The following is a 20,705-nucleotide window of genomic DNA, read 5'->3' as shown; positions in this document are numbered from 1 at the left end:
TCTTGGATGGGTGAGCTAATTGATAATGCCTATTGGCAATTGAGGTTTTCATTGATGGCAACCCTCTGCATGCTTGAAGTTGAGAGCTTGCTGATATGCATTGTGGTGTTGATCTCTTGTGTCCAACCTTCGCTTATTGTAATTATGTAGTTGTGAGATTATTAGATATGATGGTGTGGTTTATGATTATGATGTCAACCCCTGTTGATATGGCTGTGAAGATGTGGAGAGCTTGTTGAAGGAAGGATGTATTGCCACAATGGCATTGGTATGGTGTAGTAGGAAGAATCTTGTGCAGGTGTTTGATATCTACACCATGCTATGTTGCTGGTCATGATAAAGATGCTATGTTGCATTGTAGTGAGGTGTTCATGTGTTGTAGGTCATAAGAATTGCATTAGGATTGATTGCAGCACCTTTGTGTGTGGACAATGATGTGTGTTGATGAACAAATTTGAAATTGAGGCGAGGATTAGAAGCATGACACTAGGACAAATGGTTATATGAGGCTACAACATGTTGTATCTTTCTTGTTGCACCTAATGTTTTGATCATTGAAGAATGTGTTTGGAGAGAAGTGCTTTGATAAGATTACTTTATTAATGTCCAACAAAAGACCACTAGAGGGTCCAAGGGCCTGCCAAAACAAATTTGAGGTCCAACCCATATTAAGGATCACCAAATGGTGTTTGAGGAGAGAGAACCAAACAACTAAAGCAAGAAGCGACGACAAACCAATCAACAACCAACTAGTTTCTTTGAGCAGCCGAGTAAAAATCCACAACCAAAGGATAGGCTGTAGGGCGAGAAAGGGCCCCAAGCCATCTTTGAAGACCTCTAGAAGAAGAGGAAGAAGGCTACTTCCGAGTGGAGATCCTATGAGGTTTCCCAGATCTAAAAAAACTAGAAGGGGAGTCAAGCTGTTGCTTGGTACCACATGCAGGAGAGACCACCATGAAAAGAGGTGAAGAGCTGATCATAGTGCGATCTTGTGGGGAGATGTTGCTCAAGAGAGTCATTTCGAAGCCTCAAGGCCTTCTAAAGGTGAAGCACAAGTCACCTTTGGTTGTTAAATCTGAAAAAATGGAGAGATTGATTCTCTCTGAACAAGTAGTAGAATCTCCCTTGATCATAGTAGATGAGGCAGTGGAAAATGGAACGTGTCTTTGTCTCCGCCTTCCCCAAATCACAAAGCTATCAAATCCTGTTCTCTCTAGCCAATTGATGGTTTGATTGAATTGGGAGCCAATGTGATCCCACTCTAAAGTAGCCAACGACGATGTGAACTGCATCTGACCAGCTGTGAGACATGAGTCTGATGGATGCACAATAATCCCGTCCTATATATCGAGAATGTGCTCCGCATAGAAGGCCATCCTCAAATGAAGCCCCCTGGGGGGACTTACCCAATTAGTGAGGTAAACCACTTGTAAATCCTCACCCTAATGTGGGTATCCAGTTCTTGTCAGGATGAAAACATGAGAGAGGACATCCAAAGGGTACCAGGAAGGAGGAAGGTGATCAATGTCAATCTCGACAGAACCCTAAAGAGCTTAAACTTGAGCGAACCAACATCGAGCCTGACCTGAGGGATCTAAGCCTTCAATAGCCTTCAAGGAGTTGTAGGCAAGGTAGGAATATCTGTGATGCCCCTCGAAAGAGTTCATGAAGCACTAGAGGCAATGTAAGAACCAAACCGAGTCAAAGATGGTACCGAGTCTAAAAGGGTTAGCCGTGAACTCAACCAGGACAATATTGTGAGGTGTAGATTGCTTGCATATTATGATGCATTGAAGGAAAAGGGTTTCAACCCGCTCCATAGAGGCCCAACTAGACTCTAAGAAAGACCACCCCTGTACAATAGACCCATAGAGCATTGTAATCAAAGTGTCCATAAAAGCTATCTTGGATATGGTGTCCTGGGAGTGATATTGGAAACATTGTCTTTCCATAAGGGCCAAAGAGCCATACCCTTTGTTGATTCAAGGTTGAAGTGTTGGTCTCATACTGAATCAAGGGCCAGAGAACTTGACCCCCTAGAGAGGTGTACGAAGAAGAGATCCCAACCTCCACACCTTGAGAAAAAAAGTGGAGTTGAGAGGTCTTGAAGCCATTGAAGCCCATCACCTTGGTCTTGCCTAGGCTAACTAGTCAGCTGTCTCGAGTCATAGAGAGATTGAAGCTATTGAGAAGTCTTTGTAAGCCCTTTGGAGATGAGAGTAGGAGGACCACGTCATCCACAAAGAGCAATATAGAAATTAACATCTGGTGCAAGGAACAACCATCACCCAAAAGTGAGTGTGCTTGAAGAAATGCCTCAAGATCATCAATGAAAAGCTCAAACAAGGTAGGAGACAAAGGGAACCCTAACTTCACCCCAATGGTACTCCAGGAAAAGTCAGACATGCCATGAGGGGTCTTAATATGACTGATCACCGCCTCATGATGGTAGTCAAGAGAGTCTTAGAAATACCAATGTTGTGAAGTCTTTGGAAGAGAGCCATTCTGGAAACAAAATCAAAAGCCTTGTGGTAATCCTCAAAGAAACAATAAATCTTCGAGGAGCGATTGCATACTTTCTCAATAACAACCCTGAGAGTCAAAATGTGGTCCATGGTTTGATAATACGGTTGAGAACGACCTTGCCGTCTAGCCTGAATATGTTATTGATCCAACTCTTGAGTTAAAATAGTATGCAAAATATAAGTGTGTAGTTTAGATATGCTGTATAAGTGAGACTATAAATATAAAGTGTACCAAACTGATCGAGTGGAGAGCAATCTTGAACACATCTAACCTTCGGAAGGGAAAGAGCCTCTTGTTCTTCCGATTGAGACCCTCTAACCAATCGACTTAACCTATAAGGGCCACTAATATGCTAATCCTAATCACCAATTGTGGTGAGCTAAAAAGGGGACATTGCATCATTCATGACTTTTTATAGGTATCCTTGGATGATTGGACCATTTATGGGTTCTTGAGGAATCATATTCGAGCACTCTAGACAATGCTGGAAAAGTGTAGATGTATGCATATTTCTATAAGCCTGAAGAAGTGCATCTTTGTTGTTCCTTTTGGCACACTATAAAGACATATCATTTGCAAAGAAGGATTAATAGTAGACCCATTGAATATTTCCTTAATCATGATTCAACCACCTCTAGAAACAACCCTAGAAGTAAAAACATTCCTTGGATACATTGAGTATCATAGAAAGGTTATTAAAGGTTATGCTAGTATAGCTACAACCCTGGAGGAATTACTAAAGAACAAGAAGAGCATCAAAGCTATCACTTGGATAGAGAAATTTCAACAATCTTTTGACACTTTGAAGCAAAAAATAGCAAAATCCCCTATTCTCATATTTCTAGATTGGTTGGTACCCTTCCATGTTCATATGGACGCATCTTAAGTAGCCATAGGTGTAGTACTAGCACAATTCAAAGTGAATAACAAGCACCTTGTAGTATTTTCCAGTAGGAAATTATATCAAGAAGAAAGAAATTACAAAACTATAGAAAGAGAAGCCTTGACTATGGTTTATGCTTTACACAAATTTCAATAATACCTATTATCCAACCCCTTCACATTTTACATTCCTATTGAACAAACCAATGATACAAGCTTGTATATGTTGATGACTCTTACTATTTGAAGAATTTAATTTCACTATAATGGGGAGGAATAATCAAGGGCCAAACTATTTGTCTACGATCGATATCGAGGAGGAACCCTAAGAAGATGATGTAGAAGATTTACTTGGAACCTACCTCTTTCGGATTACAGTGGTATCAGAAGAATTACATGAAGGTGGTGAGCTACTTTCTCTGAAAAATACCCTCTGGACATGAATATACATGAGAAACAATTGTTGCCGAGGAAGTAGCTACCATTCACTTTGATTGAAGGAGCTCCATATGAAAGGGAAGGAATGACATACTCCAGACAGTCATCTATGAATAGGAATGGAGCTGATCCTAAGAGGATCCCATGAAAGAATAGGACGTAATTGTGAATATGCTATGGTGTAGATGTGGATTATGGTGGCCTAGACTCTACAAATATAGCTAACAATATACTAAGAAATGTGACATTTGCTGGAGAAACAACCTGTTTACCCTTTGTTAGTTCAAGGACAAGCTCTCTTCTCTTTTACATCGATCATAGAAATTGTGGAGGTGGTGGAAACACCAATAGAGGGTTTGATTTACGCAAGCCTCTATATATTACAACTTTTTCTCCCCCTTTTTTTGTTGTAGTTATAATTTCGATTATAGAAAGTGTTACATGAGCAAAGAGAAAACTGCTACAAGTTGTAATGACTTTTGAATAGGTGAAAACTTTTGGACTAGGGCGTCCAACACACATGTCTAACTATTTGTTGTTTAATTTATGAGAGAGACTTTCATGACCTCTTGATAATTTTGCTCCTTTCTGTTTGCATTAATTGACATCTCAATAGAGAAAATGCATAATAATCTAATCTCAATAGAAAAAATGCATTAATTTATTTCAAAAGTCATGAAATACATAATAGAGATGTCAATTTCTAATTAATACATTTTTCATGCATTTTCTCCTTGATGTGCCCTAACAATCTAATCTCTACAACTTTGTTCTAGTAAGTTTCTTGCTTAACAAGTCATCTTTAGATTGAGAAGTACAAGGATGAGTTTTGGAAAGGTTGCTAGAATAAGTTACTGGATTGCACCAACTGTATTGATCCATTACCAAATCATAAAACCCTGATTGGAAGGTATTTGATCCTGTAAAAGCTAAGAACACATTGGATCAAGAGCTAGACCACATCTAGTCTCTTGGATGTGACTGGATTTTTCAGTACTATCCTTTCGGACCAGAATGCCATGTCTCCTAAAACCAATGCCACAACCTTTTTTTTGTTTGCTCTTGATTCAGGTTAAGAATAAGGTGCACATACACAACACTTATATCAACATTTAAAAGAAAAGAAGATATGTTCCCACTAGAATTAATCTACTTCCCATTTTGTGTACATACCAAGAATATCTTCAAATTGCCCCCAGAAGCATTGCTGTGAAGCTCTTTCCATCCTCCTTTTATCTAAATTTGTTGTCCTTCTAATTGATATATGAGGAAATGGAGTCCTAGTCCATACATTACCATTTGGGAACATAAAGAGGTTTAGCAATGGTCCTAATAGGAGAGCCGAATAGTTGGATCTATGTTCCCTTTTTGAAAGTGTAAGGGAATTGAGATAAGTGTATGTATGATCTAGGTTTAAAGCTATGAAAATGATGACTTTCAGCAATAATAGTAAAGTATAGAATATATAGTAAACATAGTAGACCAGATTTAAAAATAAGGTACAAAAAGGAACCTAGATCTACAATTGAGCCTGAAAGCGTCAAACTGGTGTGATTGGTGACCCAATCTGAGGGCTTCTATGCAAACAGAAAGGAGCTAAATTATCAAGAGGTCATGAAAGTCTTTCTCATAAATTAAACAAAAAATAGTCAGACAGATGGTCATTAATTGATTTATACATGTAGGGTGCTGAGGTTGTGGAACAAAGCATGGGTGGTAGATTTGAATGAGGTCAAACTTGTCTAACCACAATTATCAAACTCATCCAAGACACAAACAAAAAGGATAGAGTCCTTGGCATTTCAGAGAGTCGTAGCATTTGAGATTCTTTGGTTTTGATTTGGGCTTCTTCATGATGTCCTCTTGCTTATTTTTTCTTTGTAAACCTCCAAAGAGGGTCTTTTTGTAACAATGAAAGTAGTCCTCTTCAGTTTTAATGGAAAATTGGTTGAGTTAAGCTATTTTTAGTTTAGCTTGTGAGTCGTAGTGAAGTGATAGTGGTATTTAGGAAGTTGGAGAGAAGATTATATTGTATGATGTTTGCATTAGACATTGTTGTAATTTGTCATTGATGTCAAAAGACCATTTTGAACATACAACTATACAAATAAAAAACAAAGCTTGACAAATACATTTGACTTGTTGAATTATGTTGTCAAATGCGTGTGTATACATATATATATTTGGTGGATTTCTCGTCCATCTATACGATGACAAGTGTAATAAGGAGTATTTGCATATAATTGTTGTTACATGTAGTGAACTTCTTATTTAGTATAATACATGTCCATTTTGCATAACATGATAGTGCTTGAACAACATCAGAGACTTACATGGAGGCAACACTATATTGGTAACACGTGATGAACTGCATAGTTCGTAGACTTGGACTTGGAGAGTACTCGGCAAGCCTAAAATTTTCAACCCGACAAAACCTTGGTATATACTCGACAAAAGCTCGACAAAACTTTGCAACTAGAAAGTACTAAAAATTAATCTCTTAAATAAACATATTTCTTTCCTAGAATTCAATTGCAAAATGTATCAATTTGAAATTGACATCTCAATAGAGAAAATGCATAGTTTTATAGCACTAACAATAAGTGAAAAATGCATCTTAACCAGGGCATTAGCCGTATTGACATTTTTACCTACATTTTTTATATCTATAAAAGCACAAGTTAAACTTGTGAGTACTTGCCCAACGAAAACAATTGAGAGTACTCGACAACTTGGTGAGCACTCGTAGAGTTTGCACACTATGTGATGAAGTATGATAAAAGCACATAAACTATTGAAATAGAGGTAATACAAAAGTGAGGCTTTTTATTTCATAAAATATGTTGTTTTAAGTGAGACTAAGCCGATGCACAATTTATTTGTTGCATTTGTTCAAGACATAGGGCTGCATAGTTGCCATGTAGAATCTCTCTCTTGTATCTATGACAGAATATACATAGAGCAATGTTGAAGAGAAGACAAATGACTGAATACAACATAAAGATAATTCTCAGTGTTGGGGAAATGAAACCGCACTCAAAAGGAACTCCACAAAAGTCAATGGTGATAATAGTTTATACAACAAATTACATTCGATACATAGATTGGTGTGAAATCTATTCAGAAAATTCCACCGTGTTGGGTGGATATTGTGCAACCAATAGTTTGTTCAAATCCATCGCAAAATAGGATGACCAACGACAACACATGAGACAAAGTATCTCCTACGTTAAAGGAAAGGCTCCCCCTTCTCAATGTTCCTTGGATCAACTCAAGGTAAGCAAGAAGTTGAGAGATTTTGTAAGGGGTGTTTTATCTTTCAGGAAATAATCCACTTACCCGTGGAGCAAGTAATGAACAAGATTAAATCTCTAAACTACCTTCTATCTAATTGCTGGAAACAATGATACCGATAAACCAACACCAACTCAGAGGCTGATTGAAAGCATACCAGTTTGGCTCTAAATGCTGTTTTAATCTATTTAATAAGAAAAACCTCTACCATTGGGGTGCAAAGACTTCCAGAAGTAGGGAAATTTTAACTATTTTTCGTGATTTTGTAATGTCCCCATTTTTGGCCAGTCTGTGCGGTTGATTGAGTTAGCTCATCAAAGTGACCCTCGTGAGCTGACAGGGTGTTTTGGGGGTCTCAGCTGATTACTTACTATTTTTAGTAAGTCTATTATGGGCAGTTGCTATTTTCAGTGGCGTAGTGGATGGCTTGGTAGTTGGTCGTCACCTGCGGTTGATCCAATTAATAATTGCATGAGCTCTTATTTATTTATTATTCATTGAGTTGCATTATTATAATAATGTTTATATTATTATAATAATGACTTTAAGAGATATTTCTAAAAAGCAAGTTGGAAAGTTTCTAGTGTTGAGTTCTTTTGGGAAACTTCCATGTTTTCTGAAGTGGAGCTTTTTGGGAAACTTTTGCCAATGAAAGCTATAAGTGAGAGCTCATTTCATTAGAAAAAGCACGCTTGATTATATATCTGATTTTGTGCCTTTGTGTCTTTTTCCTGGGTTCTTAACTGTATGCCCTTGTTGATGTACAAGTGTCTAAGTTTCTTAAGCTTGTTCGGAGTTATTGCTGATGTATAGTGGTTTCATTGGATAGATCTCCCTACTATGTTTTTTTGTGACTGGGGGATTGGTTCCTTAATTCTATGAATTTTGAGTGTTGTGTAAATTATTGCTGATTTATAATAATTTGCTACTTTACTCCTACTGTTTTTTCCGTGTCTATGGAGAAGCTAATATTGGAGTTTGCATTCTGGATTGGTGAAGGAATTAATTGTGAATTTTATTACAATTCTGAAATTGCTCCTGGTGGTGCGATTTTCTGCAATAAATATCTTGTGGTCATTTGGCAATCCACATGGGGAATGTGTGGTTAGATTTAATGCTGTAGAGGCTGGACGTCATATCCTCAACACTTGTGGGCTGCAGTTCGAAAGTCCTATAGCCATTTCTTTGGCTTGAGATCCTATTTGCAGCCCAACGTTAAACATTTCTGGGCCTGCGATTATTGTCTATGCCCTGCTATTCGTATCAGGCCTAGCGTTTCACTGTTGGAGGGGTTGGCAATTAGTTTGGTGAGTGTCGAGTATACATTTGGGAATCACGTAAGCCAGCCTGTGCAATATAATTGACATCCAATGTCAATTACTTCTGCTGACGTTACTGCTGGGGCCGGAATTCATCTAACTTAGCATTGGACGTTGGAGTTTCTGCTGGCATTAGAAGTTAAGAGGTAGCTGCCACTGAATATTGGAGTGACGTGGATATATTCGGGACATTCTTTGCTGATTGGCGGTTCCTGCAATCACATACAACAATTAGGTTTATTTAAGCATTATAATTTTTAATAAAAGTTTGCTTAGAGACAATCAATTTTCTTGAAAATAAAATCCAATGTAATTGTAGAGCTGTCTTTTATGACCACAGAGTTCTCCTTTGTGTTAACATTTTGAAATATAGTTTTAAAGAAATAAAACAAAGGAAAAGAGGAATTTATTCATTAAGACTTGCAGAGGTAAACCAAGGTTTTTTTTACAGATTTTGAGATGATAACATTAGCTACAGTCAAAGAATCTAGTCTATGTATTATCACAATCGCTCCCAGTCAATGCATTAGCTTTGATTGATTCACAACTCACTACGCTCTATTATTAAACACACAATAATAACATGAATCAAAGAAAATGGACACAAATTACACTCAAAGCTTCTAATTTGCACTATCGCAATTGCTCTCAATCAAAGTTTCAGCTCCAATTGTTTCTTTGTATTCACTTTTGTTCCAAATTAGTACTACACAATCAAAGCTATGCTTGCACAATTTTGTCAAAGCTCTCTTGCATAAAAATAAAGATGAGATTTACAATGAGGGGGGCACTCCTTATATAGGAAAAGAAGTGAGGGAAAGGAGGAAAAAATGGGAGCGACTCAACTACCTCGACCCGGTAAAACTAGGAAATAAGATTTATTGGATTACATGTATTGAAGGTCCGTTTAATCGAATTACAGGTAATCTATCTTCTGCACCTACAACAATATGAAGAAAATGTTGGAACTGTTGAAACAATCCTATAGATTATCAGCAAAGGCTTTGTACTTGGTGATGCAATCGTGGATGATCATAGGATCAGTAGTTCCTATATTTCGTGCCACTCTATTTGTTGGCCTCCCAACTCTCTTTAATGAATTGCTAATTGCCATTTGAAAATTTGATGTAATCAAGCTTTTTTGCTCATTCCATAGTTGTAAATTCTTCTTTGTCAAATATGCACATTTGGAGTATCAGATAGTTTGAAAATCTTCTCAGTGATGTCTAGATGTAAACTTGAGACAACTTTCCCATCAACATTTTTAACTGATTTTTAATTTTTAATTTTTTTTTGGATCAAAATGCTTGGCACATTCTCACCTGAACTCAGGTTCAAAGGCTGCTATTGGGAAAGTGGAGACCACATGTATAATTGCTTCTTGAGAATCAAAGCATTTCTTTTGGACAAGATGTCTCTGTTCTTTGAAGAAATTCCGACATATCTTGAAGAGTGCACTGCAACATGAAGATGAAAACATCTTCTAATGAGATTGGATCCTTGGAAACTTTGGGATTTGAGTTACAATGACAGAACCATGAGGGATGAGTGTTCGAAGTATGGATTGGATACTTATTGAATGCTTTTGAAGGCTGGAAATGAATGGAACAACTTGTATTTTGGGCAAAAATGACCAAAAAACAGGTTTAGGATGATGGAATACATGTGGGCAAAAATAAATGTTTTGTTGGGAAAGGTCAAGAATGCAAGTTGGAAGCATTTGAGTATGTGCAAGATGAGAGTTAAGGTGCTTTAAAATGTGAGTTTTCACCCAAATGGGGTTCTTTAGATGTCATTGCATGTGGTAAAACCTCCTCATTTTACATGATGTAAAACATGCAATCGGGTTCAGAGAGTGCGATTACATGTATGGGAAAGTGGAAAACTAATGAGTTTGGAAAATTGATGAAGTATGGGAGGTGGAAACATGGAAATGCATTTGCGTTCTTGGGTATAATCTTCAACTTTTCTCTAGAAACAAATTAAAAATAAGCAACAAACTAGAAAGAAAAACTAAAAACAAAACATTTTACCTCTTGCTTTTGACTCAAACTTGACAAACTTCAAAACCTTTCTTTACGTGCAATTTCATTTTTGGAGTAGAAGACTTTTGCATTTGCAACAACATGAAGATTTCAAACTTAATTAAAAATTAAATACAAAAAACTAGGGCTGCATTTGAACAATTGGACAAAAATGAGCCAAATAATGCAATACTTTAGCAAAACAAGTAAGAAATGCAAACAAAGTTGAATCTTTACACTTACTTGGAGATCAATGAGCCAAAAAATGGAGGAAAGAGAAGTTTGGATGAACAAGTCTTCTCCAAAATTGGGTTCTCCAAGTGCATTTGCATGTGGCAACCAATTTTTTTTGAAGAATTCGAAGTTTTGAGGCAAATCATGGTCTCCAAGGGCAAATGCATGTGCTTGTATGAGCAAGATGTTGTTGCAACTTTTTTTCTCTCCAAATGTTTGATGCAAATTGGATTTAGAAGGCCCTATTGCATGTTGTTTTTGCCTTCAAGGTGCAAATTGTGGTCTTAGGAGCCAAACACATGAGCACATTTGTATGTAAAATTTATGTTTTTGGGGATTTTAGTGCAAATCACACTCTTAAGCTGCATATGCATGGACGTCTTGGCTGGAAAAGTGGACAAAAATCCTCTAAATGTTCACTTTTTTTAGCATTTTAGCGCAAATCACACTCTTGAGCACCCATTGCATGTTTAAAAAATGCAAGTATTTACTCCTTATTGCAAATCACACTCTCCAAGGTGAAACACATGAGGCAAAAATGCTTATATTTTGCTCCTTAGCGCAAATTGCACCCTCCAAGCTAAAATGCATGAAGCATATTGCATGAAAAAGAGGGTTTGTAGTGCAAATCACACTCTTGGAGGCTCATGACATGTAATGCCTTGGCTGGAAAAGTGGAGAAAAATCCTCTAAATGCATTTACATGTCACATTTTTTAGCATTTTAGTGCAAATCACACTCTTGAGCACCCATTGCATGTTTAAAAAATGCAAGTATGTACTCCTTAGTGCGAGTGGCACTCTCCAAGCCAAAATGCATGAAGCATATTGCACGAAAAAGAGGGTTTGTAGTGCAAATCACACTCTTGGAGGCTCATGACATGTAATGCCTTGGCTGGAAAATATATTTTCAAGATAAGTCAATCTCGAAGGGTCATTACATGTTTTAAAAATGTGCTTTTAGTTTGCACAAGTCAAATATTTCAAACCAAAGAGAAAATCACACTCTCCAAGGGTCATTATATTTTTTATTTTGGCCTTTAGATGCAAATCGCACTCTCCAAGGGTGATTGCATGTTTTAAAATATGCTTTTTGAAAGAACATCAATTGGGCATCCAAGGTAAATCTCACTCTCTAGATGTATTTGCATGTTTTAGTAATTTGTATTTGCATTTGCGTGCAAGAGGTAAATTTCACTCTCTAGATGCATTTGCATGTAACATGTTATTTGCATTTGCATGCAAAAGGTAAATCTCACTCTTTAGATGCATTTGCATGTAACATGTTAGAAGAAAAGACATGTTGTTGAGTTGCATCACTAAAATGATCTTTAGCACACGTTAAATTGATTATTGAGCAAATATCACTTAAAGGGGTCAAATATCATATTTACACTATATATTTTACATATTATGTGCAAATATGCTCAAAAAGTAATATTTCACTTAAATTTTTTGAAGTAAAAACATTTAAGTAAATCTCAACATTGAAATAGACTAAAGTAATAAAGTCACTGCAGTGAAAAATTTAAAGCAACTCAACATTAAAAATAACATAAAGTGCACTATAATGACTTAAGTGATAAATTTAAGTAATAAAGTAACTTAAAAACATAATATAAAATGAATTTAAGTCATATTTTTCAAAAAGTGCAACTCAACATTAGAATATAGCATCCCTTTTTTAAATATGTAGTTGAGCTTGAAGAGTCCACTTTTTGAGCACTTAAATGTTTATATCTTTTGACTAACAAAGCCGATTAAGCGCCAAGATATACCGAATCAAAGGGAAAACCGAAAGCAAGAGATTGAACGAAACAAAAAAAGGCTAAAACAATCTAAACTAACACTCAAAAATGCAAAAAAGGACATTAAAGGCCTTAAAAATTAATTATAGGCTAACAAATTCAAAAGACAAAAAAGACTTGATGAAAGCCTTCACTAAAACACTTCATTATATTAATTGATAATAATTGTTTGATCAATTCTTACCGAAAAAATAACGAACTTTCTTAGAGAAGTGCGAAACTTAATTGGAAAAGTTTCATACTGTCACCTCCATTTTGTGGCGACAAAATGCAGGACAACGCACTGCAATGGTTCTACCTTCTTGTTTGAAAACTCATAAAGTTGGGACTAGAAAAGTAACTTGACGTACGTGGTCGTTGTTCTATCCAGTAAACATGAGACGAGAATAATCCAAGAAGTCGAGTCACCATTTATAACATTATTGTCTTGAAATAACAATAGAAGAAGTTGTGGCAGCTTGTAGTCAGTTTTGGAACACATGGATATGAAGCCCTTTAGGAGTTGAGCAGCAGTTTGTGATTGCAGTTGAAGATGGTTATAACCTTCTTAAACTTCCCAAACTATATGATGAGTAATGTATTATATATATATTCACTTCTATGTTGAATGGTGTGTATGGATGAAAAGAAACCTGATGAAGAACTAAGAAGATGCTGTGAAAAATTCTATGAGAAAGAAAAGTTTTGAAAGATTAACATAAAGAAGTCTGTGATTGATCTGGAAAGGTAACAGATTTGACAAAAAATCAGGTATACTTCAAGTTAAGAATGGTCTGTTTTGGTATATCACATTCATAGTAAAGTCTGATATTCATGCACAAATAGTACCTTAAGAAGCTGCATTGTTGGATTCAGATATTGAAGTTTTGTTATGTTTGGAGAGATATCTCAGTTCATATCAGAATATATCCATAACAGAGACTCTTCAAAGATATATTTGCAGGTTGTTCTTCTCTCAGCATGTATAGTCATAGAGCAATTGTAGTTAATTTGTTTCAGATTGGATTTAATTTGCAAAAGTGATATTCTGATTTTTCCTACTTGAATTCAGATTAAAGATATTTCTAAGAGACATAATCAGAATTATTTTGCTATATCAGAATCTTAATTCATTCACTTCCATCAGAAGGGAAATCACCAAGGTTGCATGGGGATGTGGGTACCTGGGTACTTAGGGTACAGGCATGACTATTTTTCAAAATAGTGGACAGGGGTACTTGGGTACATCAAACTTTTTTTGAATTATAATTTATTATTTATAGAAACTCTGATGTTATGAATCATGACAATGGTTTTTCAAATCAAGAACAGTATAAAGTTCACAAATGTAATGTATTGTTGTCAGTTTCAGATTTGCTTTATGTTTGTAATAATAATATATGATAAATTTTTAGATCATAAATCATATAATGATAACATTGACATATTGCAAATGATAAGCTTTTGACTTGAACTGTGATAAAGTTCACTATTAATTAGTATTGTATCAAAATTGATTGCATATCTAATTAAGCTTGATAAACAACAAGCTAATACACAAATAAAAAATTGAAAAAAATTCAGAAATCTTAATCAAGGTCCTTAGCTATGATGCTCACCACTAACTGATACTCGGGGTACGTGCATCTGGTTTTTGGGTACATGGGTACGCGTACCGGGGATGTGGTTACGCATACCCATGCAACCTAGGAAATTACATAAGTTATACCTTTCACGCTTGTACATTCTGAGTTAATGCTCAATTTGATAAATAATGTTTGTAAAAGTTGTTGTTTGAGAAGAGTTGAGTAGGTGCTCACATTTGTAGGAGTTGGTGCTCTAGAATAGGTGTTTGGTGAATTGTCAGGGTTGGTGCCCTTACATATTTGTAATTGGATTTAATTTACGAGGTTGGATTAGGATGGTAGATCCTAGCAGCATTATTCACTGTGGTTTTTCCCATCTCGTGTTTCCATGTTATTTAAATTTTCTGTTGGAAGTAATTGATTAAAGAATTGAATTGGATAAAAGTTTAAAATTTATTTGCTACTGATTCAAAACTCTCCTCTTAGTAGTAAATTTCTGTTCTACAGTTTCGACATTGTTCTTGGGAGAGAATGCCCATGAAGTCTTTGAAAGTGCAGTTAACCATATCTAAGGGTTCTTGAGATAGTGACTTGAGGAGTTTTAACACACTCATCTAAGTTTTCGCCCAAATTGGGTTTCTTGAGCATACTGTTTTCATCTCTTATTTTCTTGCTCTTTTTCTTGTTATTACATGTCAATTCTAACCACACTTACATTGCTAGATTGCTGTCATAGGTGATAGGACTGTTTGCTTAATATTTTTGCGAAAGAACATCATCCTCTTTCACTGATTAATATTAATATTGAAAAAGATTTGTGCTGATGAATCAAGAAGTGTAGTATCCACCCCGTGTATAAATCAGTTTGACCCTAATCAAGGTGCATTCTATAGTATAAAAGGTATATTTGACCTAGATTAAGGGGTATTATTAAAAAAAAATCCGATTCAAGATGTGTCATTTGCTCAGTTCAGAATGCATTTGATCCAGATCAAAGTGTATTGTCTACTAGGTTGAAGGTTATTTTGACTTGGATTAAGTTTTATATTTTAAACTAAGCCAGGGTGTATTATCTATCCCATGTCAAGGTGTAACTGAGCCAGTTTGAGGTGTCTATAAGTAGTGACAAATATTTATTTCTTTCAATGTTATCACACGACATTGAAACAAAAGAATGCTTTATTGTGAAATTTCATGTGTACATTTCCCCTTATTTCTTATGGGTATTGTTTTTCCATTTTGTGAATAGAAAAGAGTTACCCAGTTTTTTACTTGAAAATTATTGCATTATATCTAAATTAATAATTTTACTAGCTTGTTGATAGTCTGAAGGTTTAAATGCTTATATTGTATTACCATGTCTTGATTTGATAGGGAAGCAGGGATCTGGCTCTCCCTTGGAGGTTTTCAAGAGAAAGGTCATGATGACAAGCATCTATTTAACACTCATGTCTTACTAGATGATTTGGGTAATGTTCGAAGTTGCTATCGCAAAATACACTTGTAAGTGCATATGAAAATGATATATTTTATTTTGTGAGGCTCGCAGCTTATCTTTCGTGTGCTCTTTGAATGATTTCCATTTGTTTTTGGTAGAGTAATTGTTTTCAATAGCAATAGATGTGTCAAGAAGGATATTTGTAACAAGTTTACTGTGTTTTTTTTGCTTAGTGAGGTTTTCATTAAAAACATGTATATTTAAGCTTTTAGAGACTCAAAGTTTTCCAAAGTTCACTACACATTTGAGATCCACTTTTGTCTGTTCTCAATGATAAATAATTAGCAGAACTTGCAAATGTTTTGACACTGACACACACACATATCAGCATATGTTGTTTTAATACGACTAACATATTTCTTCTGTTAATCATTAGCTTGTTGAGTTAGTGCTACCGATGTAAGTTGTAACTATGCTTGAAGACATCAAACAATCAAAGTAGCATGTAATAAATATAAAAATTCCCTTGAACTGATGATGCTCATTCGAGTACATTATAAATGATGTTTTCCTACTTAATACGTGATTTTATTTTCATTTTTCTGTCTTTCAAGTGATTGGTCATATATTGGTAATAATCCCTTCATACTTTCTTGAAAAAAATACATTTTTAAAAGTTTTCTTTTCTTTGTTTCCTTTTTGTCCCATTAAGAGGTGTAGTCTTACTCTTCTTGCTCATCAACTATAAATGAGTATCAGGTATGTAACTTTGTTAGGCAATTGGCCAGGCAAGTTAATGTGTGACTGACTTGGCTGCAAAAACTGCTTGAGTCCTCATAGAGTTTTGAAACTAATATAGTATATGATGAAGTAAAAGTTGTGCTGTCCCCACTTCTATTTGCGTTCTTATTTCATTACTATTGGTTTTGAATGGCAATACTGTTTTGTTACTTCATTACTACTGATTCTTATTGTAAAGTTGATACTCGGGACCTATGATAAGTTGGCCTGCTGCTTTGTGACCAAGTCAAACGTGGTGGAAAATCCTAGCCAAAACTTGTCAGTTAAAAGTATATATAATCTATGAAAATAAGCTGGAACAATTTTTTTCATTCAAAAATTTCAAGTTCATTTTTCCAGACTAGGCTTAGTCTATCAGAAAAGATTTGAAAGTCTGTTGAAAGTCATGAGATTCAGCAAAATTGTGATCTTTGCTGGGACTTCAAGTTGAGTCTACAGCATACTTGTCAAGCTTGAGTTGAACTTTGATCCATGAGTCTTTTTCAAAACCTACCAAGTCTCAACGCATGGATTCTTTCTTAATTTGTTGAAAGGAAATGTAAGATAGAAATATATTTTTACATAGTGACAGAATGCTTTAAATTTAGCCTCATAATTTCACTTGCAAACCCAGTTGAATTTTGTTCCTCAATTTAAGTGTACATTGATGTTGAGTTGACACAGATCATTAGTGCAGTAGATGTATATTCAAATGTTTGTTACACATAAAAGTTCTTTTTAGTCGATAATGTGCAACATGGAATTTCTTCTTGTGCAGGTTTGATGTTGACGTTCCTGGTGGTATGGTTTATAAAGAAAGTAATTTTACATCTCCTGGTAAAGATGTGCACCAAAATGCGTCCTTAGCATGTTTATCACCTTACATCTTACCTCTACCAAATTTTTTTTTTTTGGTAATTTGCTAGATTGTTGGTCATTTGAGAATATGTCAGGTGTAGGCTGAGTTTGGTCATGTTCATTTTGGCAAATGTAAAATGTATTGCAATGCATTTCTATGTGGAGGTCTCTACTAATATATCTGAAATCTATGTGTAAAGTGTAAGGATTGTATAGAATTGTTTACATGCATCATAAAGCATTGAACAAGTCACTGCAAAGTAACAAACACTTAAGGTAATGGATCAATGAAAGTTAAAAACCTATCATTTATTTAGTTGTTTTGTCTGACCATCTTTCTTTGAAATCAAGTTGTGAAGGTCCAAGAATCTAGGTCAAGGTGGTAAGAAAACATTGTTGGTCACTAGGAGAAATTCAAATCTATGGTAAGCACAAACTCCTAGGTAATGGACACATTATTTTGATCAAAACTTAGAAAAACTATGTGATTATAGCTTCTTAATTCATAAAGGATATTATATAATATAAAATATAAAATAAAAAGTTCACACAATTGTACAAACACTTGTAAAATTATAGTACACCTATATGTTCAGTATTTACTATTAACGCACATTACTGATTGAAAACAAATAACATTTTCTTTTGTAAACGTACTCTTAGTTGTTTGCTTGCCTAGAGTTACGGGTAGCTTGATGAACATGTGAGGAGTGCATTATAGATCCCTTTTAAATTTGATATGAAGTTGTACAATTATTAAAACATGTTCAAAATGTAGCTATTTACCTATGAACTTTGTACAAGAGGACATTCTTGTATCGAATTATTAATGGCATGCAAATCTAAACTTCATGATCTATGATTTGGAGATGCAGAAGCAGTAGTTGCATTTTCAGTCAACAATGACATCATTCAAAACATGGAAACATTCACAATGTTAAACACATGTTTAGTAGTCTCATGCAGTACCCAATACACTAAAGCAGCGTGCATTTTGGATGGATATAGATTATATATGTACACACGCAGGTGATCTGTATAGAAAATGTAAGCATGGTTTGCAACTTTGCATTGCGATTCAATGACAGATCATGGCAAAAGTATAAGGCACCATGGCACACTCTTGCTATTACAATAATACTGACAAAAAGCATTTTTTGAGTTTTTATTCGTGATGTTACACCCATGTGAATTTCAGAAGAAAAACATGTTTTTATTGATTAGGGCTGAGCTCGCTAGATTCTGGCAAATGAAGATAAAATAACACAGTCAAACACACATAAATGAAGGGAAAAGGGCAAGGAGCATCATATATACTAGATGTTCCTTGCCTATTTTCCTTAATTTGCCAGAACAACAAAGAGCAGAAGCACAGGAGTGAATGAAGTAGAGGACAAAAAGCATGCAAGAACAGATATCAGTAGTATGACAAAGAAAAGAGCAAAATAGACGGAAGATTCAGTGGCAGATGCACTATCAGAAGGTGCAGGGCATCATGGAGATTATATAGAACAGTTTAATCATGAGAAATTGCTGGCTTCAAAACATAAGTGGAAGAGTCCTTGAAAATTTCTGTCCAAGCATTTGAAAAACTGGCAATGACATTAAGGGTGCATATTTAGGCTGGCAGAACCATTGTAATTTCTGTCAGAAGTCTTAAACTTGGCGAAGCCACTGCTAAATTCTACCCTTAAAGCCTGGGCACACTTTGAGCATGGTTTAACCACTTGAAGATTCTTCTTCAAATCTTGAAACTAGGTAAGTTATTCTATTTCTTTGCCAGGTGCACATTTAGAATGGCTTTTTGACATTGAAATTTTACCTATGGTTTTGAAGATAGCTTAACTGGCAAATATTTATGCCTTGGTTGAAATGGCTTATATCTTGCCTTCGCACAAGTGGAAATTCTGCCTGGTTTAAGTGAAGGAAAATTCTGCCTCATCCGAATTTGGCAAAGACACTGGATAATTCAACTTGGCATGGATGACTAAAAGTTCTGCCACTTACTTAAATTGGCAATGATACTAACAAGGGTACACATTTTAGATGTCTAGACTCTAAACCACTGAACATTTTGCCATTCTATGGCATTTATTATTGTGGTGCCTGCAACGATGATTCAACCATCATAAAACTCTGCCCAAGCCAACTATGATAAGATAGTTGATGCGGCATGCATAGGGGCAGTCTTAAGATGGTGTCAAGTGACAAATTATCATGAAATAAGTGCCTGATGATCTATAAGCTATCAAAGCAATGAAATTCACCCCTATATTGACACTTTTTTGGCATATAAGATATCATTCATGATTTCCAACTTGTTCTAGACCTCACAAAGGAAGAATATGGTAGTTTGAGATGGCAAAGAAGGCAAGTATACCAACAGGGGCACATGTTATAGATAGGAAAACCATTGGGAAGTCTGCCCTCATATAATTCTTTGGCATGTTTCATTATGGCGCCTATTATGGAAGGTGATGAGGTGTGCCTAGGGGCAGTCTTAGATAGTTTCAAGTGATAATTATGCATGAAAGAAGTGCTTGACAATTTGATAAGCAATAGCAACAATGAATATTAATGCTTGGATTGATTAATTTTTTGGCAAACAGCATTTGGGAATTTCAACATGTCCTAGATCTCGTAAGGGTGGAATAGAGTACTTCGAGGCTATGAGAAAGTCAAGTTTTGGTCTTTCAAAGAGGAATATCAGCAGTTTTCCTGCTGCCTAAGGTTTTGGAATTGTGTGACCGTTTGTAGCAGATGGAACAGTCTGGACAGCAAAGGAAAAGTGAGGTTGTCCTTTGCAACAGATCATATTCTAGTGTTTCTGATCTGTGGATGCAGATTTGCTGATTTCAAATGCCTAGGGTTTTCTGTTCTCGAGTACTTAATGATGCCCATGCTGTGAAAGCTATCGTGGAAATTGTGTTGCTAATTTTATAGATTATACCTATGGTAATTTTTAGATTATACCTAATGTGAATACTAAGTGCCAAAGCTTTGCATTGATGCCACTTTATTGATGTCGGTTCTAACTTTATGTGGAAACTAGCTGGTTGGTCTTTGAAAGTATGTGTCATTCTTTTCAAAATCTTGTTTGCATTGAATGGTTGGTCCATGTTTTAGCTAGTGAGAAGATGTCATTTGTGTTTTTGATCAGCTGTTTCATCCTTAAATATCTATAAGACCAGAAGTATTATTTGCAAGGGATGTCTGTTGACTTTGTTGGTTCTTGTATTCAAGACAAAAACATAAGCAGGTAGTCATTTCCTTTATGCAGATCTCCTCAATGAATCTTGTATCATTTGCATATTTTTATATCTTGTGTATGGTTTTTAATCTAGGGTTAGCTTCTTAGGGAGCTTTACTCCTCATTTACAGAGAGCTCTATCCTCAAAGATTGTTCCATTTTGTTTTGTTTTGCAAAAGAGTTATCAAAACTCTAAAACACAATTTACCCTGCTGAGCACATGGTGGGTCCCATGTTGGTAACTGTGAAACCCAGTGGGATAAGTGTCGTCTGAGCTTGCCCCTTCCTGA

At 35.6% G+C, this 20,705-nt stretch overlaps 1 protein-coding gene across 2 annotated transcripts in view; it reads left to right on the top strand.

Annotated features, from left to right (window-relative positions):
- LOC149555287 (Nitrilase/cyanide hydratase and apolipoprotein N-acyltransferase family protein) overlaps window positions 1-20,705 on the top strand; it is a 159,994-nt gene that overhangs the window by 28,930 nt on the left and 110,359 nt on the right. For both annotated transcript variants that reach the window (XM_089829411.1, XM_089829412.1), the window contains exons 3-4: window positions 15,464-15,592; window positions 17,086-17,144. In XM_089829411.1, the coding sequence (XP_089685537.1) occupies window positions 15,464-15,592; window positions 17,086-17,144 (188 nt within the window). The remainder of the gene's footprint in view (window positions 1-15,463; window positions 15,593-17,085; window positions 17,145-20,705) is intronic.

Source organism: Cupressus sempervirens, chromosome 5, assembly GCF_028749045.1.
Source record: "Cupressus sempervirens isolate cs-2001-9-10 chromosome 5, ASM2874904v1, whole genome shotgun sequence".
NCBI lineage: Eukaryota > Viridiplantae > Streptophyta > Pinopsida > Cupressales > Cupressaceae > Cupressus > Cupressus sempervirens.
The sequence above is the reverse complement of the archived record's forward strand: the minus strand, read 5'-3'. Positions and strand labels throughout refer to the sequence as shown.